This window comes from Scatophagus argus, chromosome 20, assembly GCF_020382885.2.
Source record: "Scatophagus argus isolate fScaArg1 chromosome 20, fScaArg1.pri, whole genome shotgun sequence".
Classification (NCBI taxonomy): domain Eukaryota; kingdom Metazoa; phylum Chordata; class Actinopteri; family Scatophagidae; genus Scatophagus; species Scatophagus argus.
The window spans coordinates 3130545-3150177 of record NC_058512.1 but is presented as its reverse complement, the minus strand read 5'-3'; the positions used below and the strand labels follow the sequence as shown (position 1 = coordinate 3150177).

Below are 19633 nucleotides of genomic sequence, written 5' to 3'. Positions count from 1 at the left end.
GCGAATGAGGCCTCCAGCTGTTGGTTTCCCAACAATCACTACTGGTGATTAAGTTGGTCCAATGTAGATGAGACAGCAGCTTGTCTTCTGGTCGCTGCAAGGCCAAATTCATAAATGCATGTTGATATGGATGAATGTTAACGTTGAGCATTCCCATCACTTTATGAACCATAAGGGAAGAGTGGAAGGAGTACATTCATATTCATTTATTCTCAAATATGTATCAGGAGAATAATCCACAGCTATTTACATCTCTGAATGTATGCAGCAGACTGGAGCTCATTAGGCAACAAATCAACTACATCATGTCTGCTTAGGAGTATTTCAGACCAAGTACTCATGTATAATACTACAGTTTCACTGCATTTAATCATCACATTTTAACCTTCTTGATGAACTTGGCAAACCACAGGTAGGAGGTCGCAGCACACAAGCCATACCTGAAGAAAAAGTTGTGATAAGAACGTGGAAAACAGGTCGTTTACAGTACAAAAGACTCCTGGCTGCTTCAGAGACAGGATTTTGTCAATAGAGAAAGCTGTCACCTACCATGTTATTATGTACTGCATGTGTTCATTCCTCAGCGTGACTCTGGTCTGTCCGCCTATTGGTCCACCAGGAATGGTGCTCCCTGCATGACACAAGACCACCATATTGTATTCAATTATGCAAGCAGCTCTAACGGTTTCTGCACACTGAATCGGATTTTCAAAGTAGTTGAGTCAAGGTGCATCGTGGACTTTGTTGTTCTGAAGACTTTACCGAAGTCGGCGTCAATGAAGATGGGCTCGGCTCCAGTGACACTGGACATGACCTCCAGGTCCCGGTAATGCCAGTGGTTTTTATTCACATTGTTGTTTGGCATGAAGGGTTTGCGAGTCTCCGTCAGCCTCACCACCCCGACCACCTCCACTTCACCTTCCACCTGTGCACAAGCATTCCTACAGTTTGTTCAACGGGTCCAAATGAGCTGCAAGAGCTATATAGACAAAAGTATTGGGACACATCTTTATTATTGAATTCAGGTGTGGAGTGGGGCTGTATTTAAGGGTTTGGGCTCGGCTCCTTACCTCCAGTGAAGGGAAATCTTAATGCTTAATGGTTAATGGTTTAGATCTGTTTCTTTTTAACTGGCTATTGTGAGTCTGATAATGAATTAGAGGAGTTATGCTGCAACAGTGGAGTGCTCGTCCAGTAAACACACCATCTGAAAGACTAACCTGCCCCTTCATCCTGGTCTCCGGTCGTATCTTCTGCTTTGGGACGTATCCTCTGTTCACCAGGATTGTGATGCTGCAGGTGAAGGTGGCAAAGACCAGCGAGCGTTTGATGTGAGATGCAGTTAGCGTTATACATACAGGATCAACCCAGTGCGGCAGTATTTTATCTGTTCTCTCACCCGAGGTCAGTGCAGTGGAATGGGGTGACGACGTTGGCGCCAGTCTCGCCACTTGAAGACAGTCTGCCTGCCTCCCTGGCCTCTCTCTCTGGGTCGACAGGTGAGCGCGGCAGAATGTACAGCTCCTTTGAGTGGTCGTACTGTCCACGCACTCTCACCCTTCTGTACTCCAGGCTTTTCAGCTCATGAGGACTGGGATGCAGAGAGAAAAATGATTCATAAAGCAGAAGGGGATACATGTGCATTCAGTGAACTGCTATGAAAAGTACGTTTTCAATCCAAATTGTGTGTCAGATTGATAGTAAATGGTTCTCACGTGTACTTACTCAAGAGGAAGAGGGATGGGTTCTGCAGTCGTGAGTCTTGTCAGCTCATCAATCAGCTGCAATTTCCACTGACGCCGTCTCACCTTCACAGAGACAAAAGCATCTGAGTCCACCCCACAACAACAAACTGAGGGTACATCAGCGTTGTTGTTCAGTAACGTGCTGACACATAGTGGCTACGCTGTACCTGCCATGTGCCAAGTCCAAAGGCGGTGGCAGGGATGAGCAGCAGGAACCATTTGAGGAAAGAGTCTTGTCCTTTCTCTGCCTCCGCTGCTGTGGAGCTGGACGCTCGCCCGAAGGGAACGAGCCTACCTGGAAAGTCACAAAACACAGAATATAACCGAATACATAATTAAGAGATCACCATGTAAGATTATTCACAAATATTAGTGAGTTAAGGAGTACATGGCAAAGATTTGACCTGATATTTACATGAACTGTTCACTTTGTAAGGTTTCGTCTGTAACACATTTACATTTATATAAACATATTGTATATACATTTTTAATGAGTTCAAGTTCATTTACCCTTCTTATATTGTTTAACACAATACACAAAGATGAACATTTTTAGATAACATACATTTCATTTCTGCTTTCCTAAACTGGAGTTTGTAAAGATTCAAGATTCAAGAGTCTTTATTGTCATTATGCAAGCATAACGAAATTTTGTGCAGATTCTCGGCTTAAAAGCACACCTATAAATAGCAGCAGAACATTAAAATTGTAAAAGGTTTACCTTTGCGTAAAACGTCTAACTATTTGCTTGTTTTCTGTTCATTTTTGAGTTATGAAATGAAGCACAAAGTGGAGTCAATTGTCACCACCACGTCGACAACATTAAGACTAATTTTTACCGTCGGCACGTTTGCAGAGTGGCAGTCTGGACAGGAGGAGAGTCCTCTTGATGTAAACGACGTGTGTCTGCAATGATACAAAATCAGCTCAAAATCTGCCACAAGTGAAAAACGACTTTCACAAGACTCGGTGAAGTTTCTTACGGATATAAAAACACAACTAAGAAAAACCCCACGAGTAAATTACCTGTTTTTTCAGTGTCGTAAGCACCCTGTTGGAAAAGGCCAGCGCTGACTTAAGAGAAGCCATCCTGACTCAAAACATCAACGTGAAAAAGGTTAAAAATGCGTGACACAAGCGACTACATAACATCTACATGACTGATCAGTAGGGGGACCGTTTCTGCTGTTACTCCTTCCGGTGTAGTGACGCCCCGCCCCCGTCACGATGTACGCACATGTATACAGAAATGTGTTGATATTTTCCACCAGTGAGTTACTGCAGTAGTGTGCGTGTTTTAGCTCGATTAAAGGTGAGTTTGCTGACATGGATCTCGCCTCCAAGGACTCGTACATTCAGAAACTCGCAAGTAAAGTCATTTCTCAACAAGACCAGGAGCCAAAGAAGAGGCCGTTTGGTAACGTTAGCACACTGCGTTGTCTATTTTAATGGCGTTGGATACGTGCTGTTTTCTGTGCCAGACAGAGAAGTGTGTTAGTGCTCGCAGAAAGGCGTTTAGGAGCCTCCATGTGGCACCAAACCCCGGGCTATAAACGTAGTTAACTAAAGGGGGCGCTACACCGTGAAATATTTTTTTTCCCAGCTTCTGACGTGATGATTTGCTACTTTTCTCTGGTTTTATTCTTATAGATACAGACAGAAGAATTAAAGGTGTATGCAGTGCCTCAAGATTAATATTGTGGGTTATGAGGTAGTTGCCTTGTGTTGGAAAAAGGGAAAAAATAAAATAAAATTCCAGCACACTGTAAAACCTAAATGTTTCAAAGGCTTTTTAAAACTTGAAACAAAAGAAGTTTGTCTGGAGTTAAAGCTGATATAATAACTTTCAGAGGGGAAGTGTCACCCACATTATCAGCTGTTGCTGGCCCATGGGGAAAAAAGGGAAAATTTGGCCTTTTGGTCTCAGAAAATCATCAGATCTGCACTATTTCTAACTATTTCTTTCAGTTTCACAATTGCAGCACCATGGTGGTCCAATTGTCAGATGAACAATGTAATCATTAATTTATGTGTGTTGTGTTTTTCTCTGTGTAGCTCAATTTAAGGGCAAAAGTGACAACGGTCCTCCAAAGAAGAGGAAAAAGTGCAAAAAGAAGCATTTTAAAGAAAAGGGTGGCGATCAGAAGACGCCCCCTCCTAAATCCCAACAAAAGCCTTCACCCTCTGCTGCAGCAGCACAGAAAGGCCCAGCAAAAGTGAATGGGTCCGGAGCTCGGAGCGTGAATGGATCTTCGACACAGGAGCCTAAAGGTACGATGAGGGGATGTGTGTGTGTGTGTGTGTGTGTGTGTGTGCGTGTGTGTGCGTGCACCTTGCATTTTTGAGTTTTCGTACTGTTTCTGACGGCCACATTTACTTCTTGTTTGTAAAGGAGGAGGTGTGCCGTCCAGCTTCTCCACAGTAGATTTACTGCGCAAGAGACTGCATGAAAAGATCGAGGCGTCCAGAGGACAGGTGTGTAGTATTTAAAAATGACAATGAGTTGAAACCACATGAAGGTTTTTTTTTACATCATATATCTTTAACTCCACCTGTTGACTCCTCAACTGCTATTAAAGCCAGTAAAAGAAGCCAGTTGATTTGGTTAAAATGTCCTACCACATGATGATGTTATGCAGAATTTTCCTGCTTGTGTTCTGGTGCCAGTTAGTTTACAGGCAACATTAAATACCGTAAAGGTAATAATTGATGCTGTTCAACAGGTGGGGGACTGACTGACTTGTGGAATTGTAAAACAGAATATAGTGTGAACTCAGCACATATTGCATAGTAGTTAAACATTTGGTTAAGTGTCTGTGATTAACATGTTACGCTCATCTTATGTCAGGGAGTCCCAAAGGATGCATCATCAGAGGCAGTCCAGGCAAAGCGAGCAAAACGAAAGCTGGAGCGGGAGCGGAAGAAGAGGAAGAGGAAAGAGTTGCGGATGAAGCAACTGGCTGAAAAAAGCGGCCAAGAACAGCAGATAACGGAGATAAAGCAGGAAGAAGAGCACGTTCCGGCTGCGAGCAAAAGAAATGAAACCGCTGTTATCTTCAACAAGGTGGAGACAGTGGAAGAGGGATATGTGGACAAAATACAGAAAAAGAAGGACAAGAAGAAGAGTGTGAAGGGCAAGGTAACACCGCTGACGGGGAGGAACTACAAGCAGCTGCTCAGTCGTGTTGAGGCCCGCAAAGCAAAGCTGGAACAGCTGAGGGAGAAAGATGAGGGCAAGGCCCGCCAGATGGAGGAGAACATGAAGTGGACCAACGTGCTTTATAAGGCAGAGGGCATCAAAATCAAAGACGACGAGAACATGCTGCGCACGTCGTTGAAGAACAAGGAGAAGAGGCATGCTCAGAGGAAGAAGAAGTGGAGCAAGCTTAGTGAGAACGTCGTAGAGAAGATGCAGCAGCGTCAGGACAAGAGACGGAGGAACATCCTGAAACGCAAGCAAGTCAAAACGGAGAAGAAGAAGGACAGAGCGCGGAAGAAAGGCAGAGTGCTGCCTGAGGACTTGAAAAAAGCGGCAGTCTAGCGGATGAGCGTGCTATATTGATTATGTGACAACATAAGCAGAGTTTAAATAAGTAAATAACTCTCTTTTTGCCAATGTGATTTATTTACACAAAATGAAAGCACTGCTGCTGCTGCTACACATTGTACATTGTGCCGGTTTTCGAGTAATATGATGTGTGTTATGCTCAGTAAAATGTGATAATTTCTTATGACGAAGTGATGGACTGCAGAATTTATTTAATTTATTTCACTAAATATCAGTCTTGTTGATACAAGTCTTTGAAAGGGATAATTCATTCATTTAATTTGCTAAATTAGTTAATCAATACCACCATCATGTCTCTAAATATGAAGCTAACTAATTAGCTAATTAAGCTAACTATGTACTGTATGTATACATGGTTAGCTTAATTAGCTTAGCAGAAACTGGGGAAACGGCTGGCTTCAAAAGTATCAAAATCATCCTACCAGCACCTCTAAAGATCGCTTATTAACACCCTTAATTTGTTTAATCTTTAAAGAAACCGAGTGACTGCAAAAAAGGACAATTTGTGCTTTCACATGGTGGTTATGTGTTGAACTATTTGTTTGCCAAGCACAGTGACACTAGTCTCATTACCATCAGAGTGTGGTATCTATGCTAAAACCTCTTCCTTAAATGCTGATATTTATTTTTCAAACTTATTATGTAGCATACTGAGAGACCGGTGCCTCAGCTGGCTGTATTTGACAAATAGCCATGTCAAATACTATTAATGGTAGCTGACAATATCGCTATTCCTATTTTGCACTTACTCATAGAACTAGAGTTACATCGAGGTAACTAATAAGATTTTTTTCCTCGCTCCGCCCACACAGGAAGTAGAAATTGAAACACAAGGAGGTCGAAGGGGAGGTGCGCTTCACTTGACTTCAGCAGTTCGTTGTTGTTTAAGTTGAAAGAGTCACGGGTATTATAGATCAGTAACATCAGCACGTTAGGAATTGTGTTTTCGCAGCGCCATCTTTCCGGTTGATATAATCCGCTGCGTCCCTCCAACGATGACTGTCGACTGATGGGAATAATCAGAAATCTTGCCACAAGTTTGACCGGAATTCGTCAGAGTTCAATTAGAAACCATCACAAGGTGAGCACAGGTTTACTAAACACTTCTGTTTTTTTCCCCCGGCATGCAGCGTATTTAAATAAAATGTCCTTTTATTTCAGAGGATCATGTCAAAACGACTCCAAGCAAGCAGGACCCACGGCGTGGATAAAAACGTCTGGTGGGTGAAATCAGCAGCATATTTGGTTGCATAATTAAATCAGTGCGAAAACCAACGGTCCCCGTGCGGATGATAAACGAGCCAAATATGTGCCATTCATAAAGTAAAGCTGTAATCAAAGTGTCTGATTGGTGGAGCGTGGGGGAGGAACTCAGCTGCCACCAAACCCGTTTTAAGATACTTTAAAATATTCAAAATCAGTTTCGCTGCAGGGTCAATTGCACCTCAGACTGTGTAACAAGAGAAAATAATAACAACAGTAAAAATCCATTTATACTGCTGCTTTCTACGCATGTAATCGTGATCTTTTGCTATGTCGTTTCACTTTGGTATTGAAGTATTATTTCTTTTCAGAAAACGTCAAAGGTGTGTTGAATTTAAGATAGCAGCTGAGCAAAACACACACCTGAAAGAACAAAGTCCTCACCATAAGATATTGTGTCCTTTTCAACGTGACATTTAAAAGCAGCGACTTCCCTTTGACGCCTTGAAAAACAATCATTAATATTTCAGGGTTTATAAAGCATGCAGTGTTTTCTCACCTGGGTCATGGAAATTGGAGATGGATTATCTCAAAACCCAAATAAAGCCCAAACCACCTGCATAGATACATAGATACTTTATTGATCCCGAGGGAAAGTCAAGTCTCAATAGATAGGTTTGGAAGCATTTTGATTTGTTCTTTACAATTGGAGTGAATACATAATTTTAACTCGCTAATTGATTGCTATAATTAGACTTAACTCCTATGCAGCGGCTCAGATTGATCTCATACACTTCCTGGTTATTCAGTTCTAACTGGTCATTTTTGTAACAAAACGTGTGTCACCTGTTTGACACCAACAGGGTTGAATTCACACAGCTGGCAGCAGACTACAAAGCGGTGAACCTTGGACAGGGATTTCCTGACTTCTCCCCTCCTACGTTTGTCCAGGAGGCTTTCTGTAAAGCTCTGAACGGAGGACCCCTGATGCACCAGTATACCCGAGCTTTTGTAAGCACGAATGCTCATTAGGTCACAGTTTTATCTTTCTGTGAATGTCAGAGAAGCACTGAGAGACGCCTGGAAACACTTCATGTTTTCATGACGTTTGTCTCCTCAGGGCCACCCCCCTCTTGTGAAAAGTCTGGCTAAATTCTTCAGTAGGATTGTGGGACATGAGATTGATCCTTTTGACGACATCCTGGTCACAGTCGGAGCTTATGAGGCTCTCTTCTGTGCATTTCAGGCTCTGGTCGATGAAGGGGATGAGGTAGGAAAAGAACTGCATGATGTAGTTTCAGTTACTCAGTTTTGTGGTTAGCAACTTTTGGGGGAAAAACAACAGAAAGAAGAAGAACTGACAGAAATGTGCTCTCCAGGTCATAATTGTTGAGCCGTTCTTTGACTGCTACCAGCCAATGGTGAAGATGGTTGGAGGAAAGCCGGTGTATGTACCTCTGAGGCCGGTGGGTGGTTTACATGTTTCTGACCTTTATTTAAGAGAGCCTCTTTAAGCAAAAGTACATGTCAAAAAACTTTATTTGCTTTTGTTAAATCTAAGAAAGTGGAGGGCGGCGCCGTCCTGTCGAGTGGAGACTGGGTTCTTTCTGCTGAGGAGCTGGCCAGCAAATTCACTCCACGCACAAAAGCCATCGTTATCAACACTCCCAACAACCCATTAGGCAAAGTAAGACACTTGGCAGAGTTGTGTCAGCCGGTTGATGCTTCTCAGTTGTTTAAATGACAAGACATTCTATCATTTCTTCTGAATAAAACGTGTTCTTCGTCGAACGTCCGTGACAGGTTTACAAGACCGAAGAGCTCCAAATGATCGCTGATCTGTGCATCAAACACGACGTGCTGTGCTTCACTGATGAGGTGTACGAGTGGCTGACGTATGATGGAGCCAAGCACGTGAAGATCGGTGAGATACAGTCGGAGCTCAGCAGAAAGGACACCAAAAAGCTGCTTCACTGATACATTCATTAAACTGATGTGTTCGCAGCCAGCCTTCCTGGGATGTGGGAGCGAACCGTCACTGTTGGCAGTGCTGGAAAGACCTTCAGTGCTACAGGCTGGAAGGTAACGCACAGTCTGTCTGAGTGTTCTTCTTTACTGAATGCTGTCACGAGGACATGTCTTCTTCTGTCCTTCAGGTTGGCTGGGCCATCAGCTCTGGGAAGATCATGAAGCACATGAAAACCATCCACCAGAACAGTGTTTACCACTGCGCTACAGCTGCTCAGGTAAACACAGCAGTTCTCAAGCTTTTCAGACCAAGAAATAAAATATGGTTGTGTAAGAAAGAAACTGAAAGAAATCTGGTTCCTCCTCTTACAGTTTTTAGTGGTGTTGTGCAATTCTAGTCATGGTCAACGGTTTGGACTCTGGCCTCAATACCACATGCATGCTGATGATCTAGAACATTTACATTTTATTTGATGGCGCAGCTGCTGTCACTGAAATTCTTAGAAAGGAAGACATGTTTGGAGGAACATTTTGAGAGATTAATGAATATAATCTCCAGTTTTAACTGACAAAGTTGTCATTTCAAATGAAGTCAGACCTCTGAAACTTTTTTTCTGTGTTTCCAATTTTCGTCTCATCTGGTTCCGCTGCCTTCGACAGGAGGCAGTAGCTCAGGGATTCGAGAGAGAATTCGAGCTGTTCGGGACTCCAGAGAGCTACTTCCAGCAGCTGCCGGCCTTGCTGCACCACAAGAGGAAGAAGCTGGCCTCGTGTCTGGAGAGCGTTGGTCTGCGGCCCGTCATGCCAGAGGGAGGCTATTTTATGATCGCAGACATCTCTTCAGTCAGTGAGTGAAGAACAAGCGCCTGCAACCACCATTGCTTGAAATTTAATATGACAATTTTCTTTTTTTTTTTATTCTTCTTTCGGCTTTCTTTTTTGACAGAGGTGGACTCCAGTGAGCAGAGCTCTGAGGATGAACCCACTGACTTCAAGTTTGTTAAATGGCTAACCAAAGAGAAGGTAAATAATATGCACTCAGTTAAGGTGTTATTGAAATTAATTACCGGTAATTTCTTTTAAACAGGGATGGACTGATCTCATTAGCATAAACTGTTTTTTTATCCACTTGTATTTATTTATTACATGTTTGTATGTTTCTACAACATTAGAAGACCAGATCTCCAAATTCAAGTATTGGGATAGCAACAGACAAAAATGTGATTTTTTTTTTTTTTTTGATTATTTGTGAAATAATTTCGCTTTTTTTCCTCTGCAGGGTTTGGCAACAATCCCCGTCTCTGCCTTCTACAGTCCAGAGCACAGCAAGGAGTTTGACAAATACATCCGATTCTGTTTCGTCAAGGTAAACTCAACCTAACTCGCTGAAATGAATTTAATCCGAGTCCTGTCTCACTCGCTGTCCCGTGTCCCACAGGAGGACTCCACCCTGGACGCGGCAGAGGACATCCTGAGAAAGTGGAGTCAGGGACAGTAAAGCCGCCCAGCAGAAGAAGCGTCACCGTCCACCCACGTCTCACCTGCCTGCTCCTCATTTAAAACTGAGCCATACTGAGTGTTTCTGTATGTGAACGTCCACTTGTAGTTTGTCCCACAATCGTCCAAACACTCAAACTCTGACAGTGATTTCAAAGAGGAAACTGAAAGAAACATTTTTCGATAGTAACAAATAATGTCTTGAATTGCACAAAAAATAAAGTTTTTGATGAATCCACGAGTCCTCTTGCCCAGCGTCAGTCTTCTCTGTGCTGTAGCTTCACTCGCACCGTCTCTGGCACTTGCCTTTAAAGGAGATGTTTGTATCACAGTCTTTGGGTGTCCCCATGAACAGCATGAAGCAACCTAACAGAAATGTAAATGTACAGCCGAGAGGCTTCTTATTTCCAGGTTAATTTTAGATTTAAAAAACTATTTCCAGGCACTGCAGCAGCCTTAACCAAAAAACAGCTAACACAAGTGTTATCATGTAGTCACGCTTTTAAACTTTCTCTTTCAAGTAGCCTCCTACATTACACTTTATACTTGATGTGGGACAGAAATATTCATAGGCCGATGTTTTGTGAAGTCACAGTCGTGTTTTAAGAAGCAACTCCGGTTCACTTAATAAAACCTTCATTTTTATTCAGGCTTCATTTACAGACTTTTATTTTGAAACGGGAACCACAACCCGGAAGTAAATAGACTTCACGTGTTGGTGCGTGCGAAAATGTCTACCGACGCTGCAGTGAAAAAACCGAAAACTGTTTTCTCTCAGGTACTGATACATTATTCTTTTACATTAAAACATATTTTCGCCACATGACCTTTAATGTTTTTCCTGTTTTTTACAGTCTGATGAGCGGGTTGACTGGAGGAAAAGGAAAGCAGAAAGTGAGTAAACCGCTAGCTAATGCTAAGGTTTAGCTAACAGCTGTATGCTGCTTGCCATCAGTTTGGTCTCATACACAAGTTAGATTTTGATTTTTTAATTCGCCCTATCGCTAAGTTAAATTATGTGAAAATGTCTTTGACGATGAATGTGCGGATTCTGTTTTACATTATTTTATTGTATTGTAATATGGTGGTATTTCATATGATGTTTCAACAGGCGTTTGACCTTAGCTTTAAAGTAGATTTTATGGTAAATTGACTACTAACAGAGAAGTTTGTCCCGGAAACTTAAGTGTCAAAACTAAACCTTATTTTGGGGCTATTAAGTAGACACGGTTAATTACATTGCCCCAGATCTCAAATATTTCCTTGCTATTATTTGCATCATCAGTTAATCTGCCAGTTATTTTCTTAATTAATGGTTCCTCTAGAAAGCGTCACAGAATGTTGATCGAATGATTTGGTTCATTATCATCCTAAAAGACAAAGAAAAGCAGCAAATATTACCACTGCCTCAGACAGTCGACTGGTATATCTTCAGTCTGTCTGCATGCATACATGTGTATCTAATTTCCTTACCAACGTCCTCAATTCTTCCTCAGTAAAGGAGGCTCAGAGGCAAAGGAAAGAGGCCAAGCTGATCAAACAGTTGGAAAAGCAGAAACAGCAAGAAGCTGCAGAGAGAGAAAAACTTGAACTTGAGCAGAGCCAAAACAAAAAAGGTAACGTTAACACCGTTTTTCAGATTGCTGTCACAGTGCTGGAATGTATAATCGGTACGTTTACCTCTCAGGTCGGGCTTACACGGTGAGTGTGGCCCTGCCGGGTTCTGTCCTGGATAACGCTCAGTCCACTGAACTCCGTACGTACCTGGCCGGACAGATCGCCCGTGCCTGCGTCGTGTTCTGCGTCGACGAGATCGTTGTATTTGATGAACAAGGGGAAGACGTCAAGTAAGTTAACTTAAGAGGTGCACCTAACTCACAAGCACGCTGTAAACAGTCAGAAAAAGCTCAGAGAAAATGTTTTGCTTTTTCCCACAGGAGCGTGGAAGGAGAATTTAAAGGTGTTGGGAAGAAGGGACATGCTTGTATTCAGCTTGCCAGAATACTTCAGTACCTGGAATGTCCACAGTAAGTAGGAGTGTTACTATAATCACGTCTCCAGTATCAGCCCTTTTTATCAGGTTGTGCCCACAGCTTTTCTTCTCCTCCAGGTATCTGCGCAAGTGGTTCTTCCCAAAGCATCAGGATTTACAGTATGCAGGTAATAGTCCAAATGGCTGTTATATACATTCATGTACTGCAGGTGCTTTCAAAAGCTGACTGTATGGGTCCCAGATCAGACAAACATGACACAACTGCAACATCTGGCAAACGAGTAATCATTAAAAACATGCCCCATTAGCTGTAAGCAGCGACTTTATTTAATGTCCATAAAACCATCACTGGATTACTGTGATGCTGGAAGAAACTTAAAAAACCTGATGATCCTCAGATGAGTTGTGGAGTTATTATCACTCTCATTTCTAAGTAGATTTATGGATTTTTATTAGCAAAATGTATGTTCAGGAAGTGTACATCGCAGTCATTTTGCTCATCCCACTGTGCCAAACTACAGTAACTAACCAATTACATTTAAAATGTCGACATGCAGCTGTCTCTTTCACCTCACAGCTGTCTGGTCCTCCACATTCCTTTGGCTATAATTTATAGCTATCTATAGACACATTTTCACATTTTTTTCCCCCATCAGGTTTGCTCAACCCTTTAGACAGTCCTCACCACATGAGGATAGATGATGAATCAGAATATCGAGAAGGAATAGTCCTCGACAGGCCCACCAAACAAGGACAAGGCTCACTAGTAAACTGTGGAATGAGAAAGGTGAGCGTGTCTTAATGCGGGTTACTGTCATCATGATGTAGACACCAGTTAAAGCTATTATCTACATATGAGGCGATACAGACTGTGGGATTTTGATTAGATCTTGTATTCTCTGGGTCAGTTGGTTAGTGAATGTGAGAAAATAGTAGAAAATGAGCCCAAGATGCTGTCTTCTAATGTCTTGTTTTGCTTTAACAAACATCCAACAAAGGTTTCTATTATAGAAATAATAAATTATAATAAATTATTCTGTCTGTCTGACTGAATTACGTCCACCTGCTTCCACAGGAGGTTCGGATTGATAAACAGCTGCAGTCTGGACTGCGAGTCACAGTTAGGCTCAATAAGACACAGAATCAGGGTAATTTGGTCCATCATGTTTTATACTGAATATTCTCATTGTCTCATTGTGCTCACAATTCATCAGTTCAGTGTGTGTGTCTGTCTGTCTGTCTGTCTGTCCAGAGAGCAAACTATGTAAAGCTGTGGTGGTGGCCCCCTCAGTGCCCAGGACTGATGGTGGGCTCTACTGGGGTTACAGCGTCCGCTTGGCGTCCTGCCTCAGTAGGTTTCCTATACTAATGATACGCCCCTGCTACTCAAATGTTACATCCCATCAGTTTTCCCCCCACACAAAATAAGTTGCTTTATTCTGACGGCTGTCGGTTTGTTAATGCAGGTGCAGTTTTCACAGAGAGTCCATATGAAGAAGGATACGACGTGACTGTTGGCACATCAGAGAGAGGCAGCAACGTGGACCAGACGACACTGCCACCATTCAAGTGAGTTCAGAGCCGACTGGATGGACGACAAGCCTGAGAACTTTGGAATTTGTTACAATCATTCATCAATCATCCCTTAACTTTCCTCTTTGTGTCATCAGTTTGCAGTTTTGCTGCTTTGTGAGCAAATGCATCCAAAGCAAACATCAGCTTGTTAGCTTGATGACATTAGCATTTAGCTCAGAGCGCTGGCGTGCCAAAGTACACCCAGTTACACATATTAACGGTATATTATCATTTAGTTTTACTCATTTAAATTTCCCACCACCTTTTAGGCATCTTCTGGTAGTTTTTGGGGGTCTTCAGGGATTGGAGGCCAGCGTAGATGCGGACCAAAACCTGGATGTTACTGACCCCAGTGTTTTATTTGACCTTTACCTCAACACGTGTCCCGGTCAGGGCAGCAGGACCATTCGCACAGAGGTGAGCACATTCTGTGACACGTTTTTCTGTTTTGAACCACCAACCATTGTGTGACCAGATGAATTCACATTCTTTGTGTGGCTAAATGCTTTATGTTTGTTTTTCCTGTTTTCTTTTCAACAGGAGGCCATCTTGGTTTCCATGGCAGCACTCAGAGAGAAGATCACGGCTGCCTTTTCAGGTGCATCCAATGGTTTATTGAAGAGTTAGTGATAAAGCAAAGTTAACAAGGACATGCTGGCAGACATTTTGTCATCAAATCGACATTCACCATGAAGCTGTTCATTTTCCGCAATCGGATCTTTTTGGTATTGCTTTCTGTTATAACAGCTTGTACCTCACACATGGCATCACGCACATCACTGCATTGAGTTCAGTCAGTGTCAGATTCTGCGTCTTTGTTTCTAAATGGCTCAATAAATTGTACATATTTAAATACAAATACTATCCACAGACTTTAACTTCTGACTGGTATTGTAGTTTCCAAACCATATAAATTGATAAATTGTCTCCTGGTAAATACAGTACAGAGGTTTTCATGAAAAACCGTGCCGAGACCAGCACCACATGAACAAAAGAAAAAAAAAGATGGCACTGAGCTTGTTAGTTAAACCGTCATTAATAAACACCAGAGTCGGTTCAGGTTTCTGAGTAGGTCGAACGCATGCCTGCACGAAGAGAACGTGAACCATCGGCTTTCAGTGACAGGAAAACGAGTCTACAGGCCTTCACAGCTGGCAGATTATGATGTGGATGCAGTCACTTTGTGCTTGACGCTTTCATGCAGCTTGACAGACAGTCTCCAGATGATTAAGTACACCCGGTGAAAGCTAATGCAGTCTGAGAGGAGTTTTGGGCCGTTTTGGAGCCTGTAATTTGTGGTGCCGCCAACTTGTGCTTGAGCTTGACTTGAGTTTTATTCGTGGTTTGTTTCTAAAGCTTATTCTGCCTTCACTGATACAAAACAGACAGACAAAATTTTAAAGTTTTTTTTATCCATAATATTTGAATTTCAGAAGCTGCCATCTGCGTTGTTGATACTGACTGAGGTCTTCGTGGTCTTCAGTTCACAGTTCTTTACATCATATAATTCAGTGATGTTATAATTTCAGGCTAATATCTTAATAAATTTAGCAGGCAATTTAATTTTCATGCTAACAGTCCGTGTGCTTCACGGGATTTTCTTCTTATTCATTATTGTCCAGAGGTTAATTTCAGAACACAAAAGGCTCAAATAAGGCTCAAACTGATGTCTGTACTGAATGAACTCCTAAAATGTATAATCTTACAAAATCTGTCTACAGATTATTTCCAAAAGGTGATACAGTTTAACAGATTACTTTATATTTCTGTAATAAAAATTGCAATTTCACTTTTGATTAAATTGTGCAGTCCCTAGAGCAACATACTGATACGTAACATGACCGTTAATGCATTCTGTGGACCAGTTGAGCTGCTTGCGCTGAAATGCCACTGAGGTAAAGAGGTTCAAGTTAACGAGGCAACAGTTTTATGTCCATGAAAACATTTCAAATCAACATCTTGTGCAGCACGAATGTTTCAAGCAAGCACCAGTACCTTCAAACTGACGGCACACCAAAGTGTGTGAGATGACAACACACTTGATTTAACTTCTGCGTAACGACAGTCTGCGTCTCGAGAATAAATTTGGTCCCACTTAATTTAATCTGAATGTGTGCGATTATTACAGTGAGTGACGCACAAACGGTGACATGATCGACACAGACGAAATCCCTCAGGCTAAAGGTACCGACGTGCCCCGAGCTCGTTGTGCTCTCTGTAACCATGTGACATCTGTGATCCAGAGCTGAATTCTGAGCCTCAGAAATATTTTAGATGCACAAAGTACAGCAAGCTGGCACTGAATCCTGTTGGTCGTTTCTTTTTTAACGATTTCCTCATTTAATTCCCAATTTATTTAGTTGTATGGATTTTTGAGAACAATTTTGGCTTTTTTTTTTCACTAAATGAAATGTGAGTAAAAATATTTAAACTATTGAGGCTAAGGTACTGAAAAAGTCTGGTTCTGGTCTTGGTTCAGGAGCAATAATCTCTGTGTACGGAGAGCTAGCAGAACAAAGTGTTCTGTAGGCCACTTTGTCATGTCTAATGAGAACGTTTGCTGATGTAATCTCCTCTTCACACGGGAAACATAAGCGCATTCTTCAAAACATAATAACAAAAATATTACAAACATGTAAAAATTCATCTCCTTTTCTATTTACAAAAACGCCTGTCGGACGACGGCCACGCGTCAGTGTGAAATACACACACACACTGTTTGACAAACCTCTCAAAACGTCTCAGCCGTTTGGTCCGAAAACAGTTTTTCATCCTCGTGGTGATTCATGGACGTGGCCGCCATTCATCATGTGCTTCCCTGAAGGCTCGCTGGGGGGGGGGGTTGCAGTACAATCCGGCTCACAGGCCTCAGTGACAGCTCTCCACTGAAGTCTTCTCACCATTTGGGATGAGTGAAGGTGATGTTGTACTGTTTTGCCCAACGTGCAAACACCTGCTTCTCTGTAATGAAGCGGTGGTGGTTTCCCCTTCGGCCACTTTCGTTCTGTATGTATGTTACGCACTCATCAGGCCCCCTGGGCTTGTAGTAGTGGTAGGGCACCTTCTTGGATCCAGTTCTTTTTCTACGAGGAGAAGAGTTTTATTAGTTCATCTGTGATTTTTAATGATGTGGCGACACCAGTGGGTCGGTGGAGTTTTACAGAGCCGTCGTTATACTCACCCACAGTGGCTGGGTGGAACCATCCCGTAGACTTTGATGTTATCACATATCTCGATGGCTATGACCATGGTGAACCAGCCCGTGCTCAACCATGAGTGAGATTTTTGTCTGAGCAGAAACAAAAAAACAAATGGACATCAGAGTTTGTGAAAGTGGGATTTACTCAATACAGGGCTGACCCACAATAAAATAAGCTAGCTCCCTAAACACTCACCGATCTCGTCCCGTCTCCCTCTGAAACAGGTTGTCAAATCTGCGCATCTTGCTGGCTGTGATGCTGAAACAAGACAAGTTGCTGTAGGTCATGCTGATTCTCTGGATCAGTCTGTACAAGGTTCCCTTGGCATCCTTCCCAATCTTGTTTGGGGGTCCCCAGAAGATGATCACAGGGCTGCTGTCTGAGCGATGCAGGAGCTCGTTAAGCCTCCGCACCACCCTGAACACGCTGGAGTGGGCTACGACCCTCAGAGAGGTCTGGTTCCCTACGTCACTCTCGAACCCCAGCGTCGGGGCGTCATTCATACGAATCACACACTCCGTACGGTCGATCTCTTCTCCTGCTCCGGTGCCCAGGAGGTGGCTGGAGCTCGTCACCAGCGCACAGTTATGACAGCGGAGGGTCATGTTCTACAAAGAAAAGACAACATGAAAGTTTTTAAGTCAATGCAATGCATAACCATCATTAGCAGTGAGGTCAAATCACCAAACACCCTCGTGAGACGTGTCCTGTCCTGTGTCATGTTCAGCATCCCATTGACCATCGTGTATCTTTTGAGCTTTAGATGACGTGTACTGATGGATATGAGACAGACAGAAAGATGCTGTGGTGCCTGGCAGAAAAACCACATGCTGAGAAACAGAACAGGAAGCTGTTATCTGACTCATCTGCAGAGAAAAAACACTTCACCTACATTTTCACGCTGCATTCTCCATTTTAAATGTCTTACATAAGCTGCAGCTGCAGAGGAGGTCTGTGCTTATTGTCTTTCTTTCCTGTTGGTGTCTTTTTTTTGTAGGCAGTAAGCAGGCTGGAAATGCTGCTAAGTCCTGAGGTTAAGTTCAGGCAGACAGTTTCATTTGCTCTGTGCAGCAGTAATGGATACGTTTCTCTTCTGCTGCATCTGCCAGTCTTATTTAAAGAAACAAACCACATTACGTGCAAAGTCGTATTGAAATCAGACCTACTCAAATCAGTTCCACTCGTAACTTTTAGCTCTTAATTACCTTGTTCCCATAAACGGGCACATAACCTTCCCTCCCAGCCCACTTCTTCAGGTCTGTGGTCCTGAGTGCAGTATTTGTAGCCACGTGGAAGGGAGCATAGTCGTCGATGACATTGTTGGAGCCATACAGGATGAGGAGTGTCATGAGGACGAAGATGGCCGCCAAGATTACCATCCTGTGGCTCTGTTGTCCCTGCAGTGTGTGAACAAGAGCAGTTAAATCTAACTAAACACGTTTACATATTCAGTATTTACAGTTTTTCCTGCACTGACAAAGATTAAACTGCCCACCATTTTATAAAAGTACAGCTGAACCCATTTTGGTAACTGATAAATCATTTCACCTGTTTTACATGCAAAAAATGTCCAACACTTCCTGTTTCAGTGTAGAAAGTGAGAGGATTCGTTTGCTAAATTCTCCATCCATCAGCCACAAACACATGAGACTGAAAGGGCTGCGGGGGTGCTGGAAGCAATCCCAGAGGCAGAGGACCTGCTGGACAGTAAGTCCTGTCCAGCAGGTCCTCTGCCTTCTGGACAGGACTTACTTTGACTTAAATTACAGTAAACTTTTTAATTCCTACGCAGGACAAAACGAACTGAAGAAGCCATGTCAACCGATATAACCAACATCCCTAGATTTCACACTTTGTATATCTGCGTGTTTACATGTTCATCCTTGCACATTTATTGACAGTTTATTTGCCCTCTTTGTACTGCGGTTCCTCTGAGTTAAATGAAGTCCTGTCTTATTTTGTCTTAATGCATGCATAATGGTAATTCGAAGATGCCACATTTAGCAGCGTAAACAGCCACAGAGTACTTGTACTTCTACTGGACATTTTCAGAGGAAGACTTCCTCCACCACTTGTAAAGAATAGAGACACAGATAACACTGATGATGGTGATGATGGTGATGATGGTGAAGGTCTGAGTGCTACACCCTGTCCTACCTTGCCATTGAGCTTGAGTCCCATGCTGTCTGTTCAGGCTGCGTACCAACACACCGGCTGTGACCGTCTGACATCATACCTGACAGGAGCAGACGAATAAACACTGAATTCCTTTATTAAAAAATATTATTTATATATGACTTATTTTAAATGCTAATCTTAAAGCTCGTCTTTTCAGCTGACACCAAAATACTCCAGGTGGACTGAAATGTCTGCATCACAGCGACGCTTCAACAACACGTCAAATGTTTACAGTCATTTTACACTCTAACAGCCACATATGCTAATTACGTCGTCACAGCCTCGCTAGTTAGCTTATCTCGTGTTTACCTGACACACACACACGCGCGCGCGCACAGGTTGTTATTGTGATTTTAAAAAGACCTACGCAGCCATCCGCACTCCGGTGTTGCCGAGTTTATTTTGAAAACACCCCGCTGGTGCAGATTAAAATACAGTCGAGGGTGACATGTCAAGGCGTTAATCCGGTTTGCTGTTCCGTGGCCTTCGCGGTGCTGCTGTTTGACGTGCCTCCTCGTCTCCCCGTCGTCCCCCATCTTCCTGCACCAGTGGCTGACGTCATCAGCACGTCCTGCTCACTGCAGCCCCGACGGGTGGGGGTCCGTCGGCATCAAGCAGCACGGATATCTTAGCTGGTTTTCAGTGCCAATACAAAACCTAGAGGTTTTCAAAGGATGGTGTTATGTTTTAAAAAAAAAAAATAATA

At 42.8% G+C, this 19633-nt stretch overlaps 5 protein-coding genes across 5 annotated transcripts; 3 read left to right on the top strand and 2 right to left on the bottom strand.

The window, feature by feature from the left end:
- Positions 1 to 191: 191 nt before the first annotated feature.
- On the bottom strand, positions 192 to 2961 carry LOC124051357 (surfeit locus protein 1). The gene is made up of 9 exons (XM_046374658.1): positions 2772 to 2961; positions 2585 to 2651; positions 1913 to 2040; positions 1726 to 1808; positions 1400 to 1591; positions 1221 to 1293; positions 763 to 925; positions 550 to 631; positions 192 to 440 (listed from the first exon to the last, which is right to left on the bottom strand). The coding sequence occupies exons 1-9, from the start codon at positions 2832 to 2834 to the stop codon at positions 374 to 376; spliced, it is 918 nt and encodes a 305-aa protein (XP_046230614.1). The 5' UTR covers positions 2835 to 2961; the 3' UTR covers positions 192 to 373.
- Positions 2962 to 3023: 62 nt separating this feature from the next.
- On the top strand, positions 3024 to 5483 carry surf6 (surfeit 6). Its single transcript, XM_046374657.1, has 4 exons — positions 3024 to 3162; positions 3801 to 4016; positions 4138 to 4220; positions 4594 to 5483. Exons 1-4 carry the CDS (start codon positions 3072 to 3074, stop codon positions 5284 to 5286), a joined length of 1083 nt encoding a protein of 360 aa, XP_046230613.1. The 5' UTR covers positions 3024 to 3071; the 3' UTR covers positions 5287 to 5483.
- Positions 5484 to 6130: 647 nt separating this feature from the next.
- kyat1 (kynurenine aminotransferase 1) lies at positions 6131 to 10222 on the top strand. The gene is made up of 13 exons (XM_046374647.1): positions 6131 to 6394; positions 6475 to 6533; positions 7380 to 7527; positions 7637 to 7786; positions 7896 to 7982; positions 8078 to 8203; positions 8320 to 8440; positions 8522 to 8598; positions 8673 to 8762; positions 9145 to 9331; positions 9431 to 9507; positions 9764 to 9850; positions 9923 to 10222. Exons 1-13 carry the CDS (start codon positions 6323 to 6325, stop codon positions 9980 to 9982), a joined length of 1341 nt encoding a protein of 446 aa, XP_046230603.1. The 5' UTR covers positions 6131 to 6322; the 3' UTR covers positions 9983 to 10222.
- Positions 10223 to 10636: 414 nt separating this feature from the next.
- spout1 (SPOUT domain containing methyltransferase 1) lies at positions 10637 to 14408 on the top strand. Its single transcript, XM_046374645.1, has 12 exons — positions 10637 to 10759; positions 10836 to 10875; positions 11478 to 11597; positions 11669 to 11828; positions 11919 to 12008; positions 12092 to 12141; positions 12631 to 12761; positions 13050 to 13122; positions 13227 to 13325; positions 13441 to 13543; positions 13819 to 13966; positions 14090 to 14408. Exons 1-12 carry the CDS (start codon positions 10712 to 10714, stop codon positions 14174 to 14176), a joined length of 1149 nt encoding a protein of 382 aa, XP_046230601.1. The 5' UTR covers positions 10637 to 10711; the 3' UTR covers positions 14177 to 14408.
- A 1492-nt stretch (positions 14409 to 15900) lies between these two features.
- st6galnac6 (ST6 (alpha-N-acetyl-neuraminyl-2,3-beta-galactosyl-1,3)-N-acetylgalactosaminide alpha-2,6-sialyltransferase 6) lies at positions 15901 to 19492 on the bottom strand. The gene is made up of 6 exons (XM_046374646.1): positions 19295 to 19492; positions 18907 to 18985; positions 17955 to 18146; positions 16945 to 17357; positions 16731 to 16838; positions 15901 to 16632 (listed from the first exon to the last, which is right to left on the bottom strand). The coding sequence occupies exons 2-6, from the start codon at positions 18928 to 18930 to the stop codon at positions 16446 to 16448; spliced, it is 924 nt and encodes a 307-aa protein (XP_046230602.1). The 5' UTR covers positions 18931 to 18985; positions 19295 to 19492; the 3' UTR covers positions 15901 to 16445.
- Between the last annotated feature and the right edge of the window lie 141 nt (positions 19493 to 19633).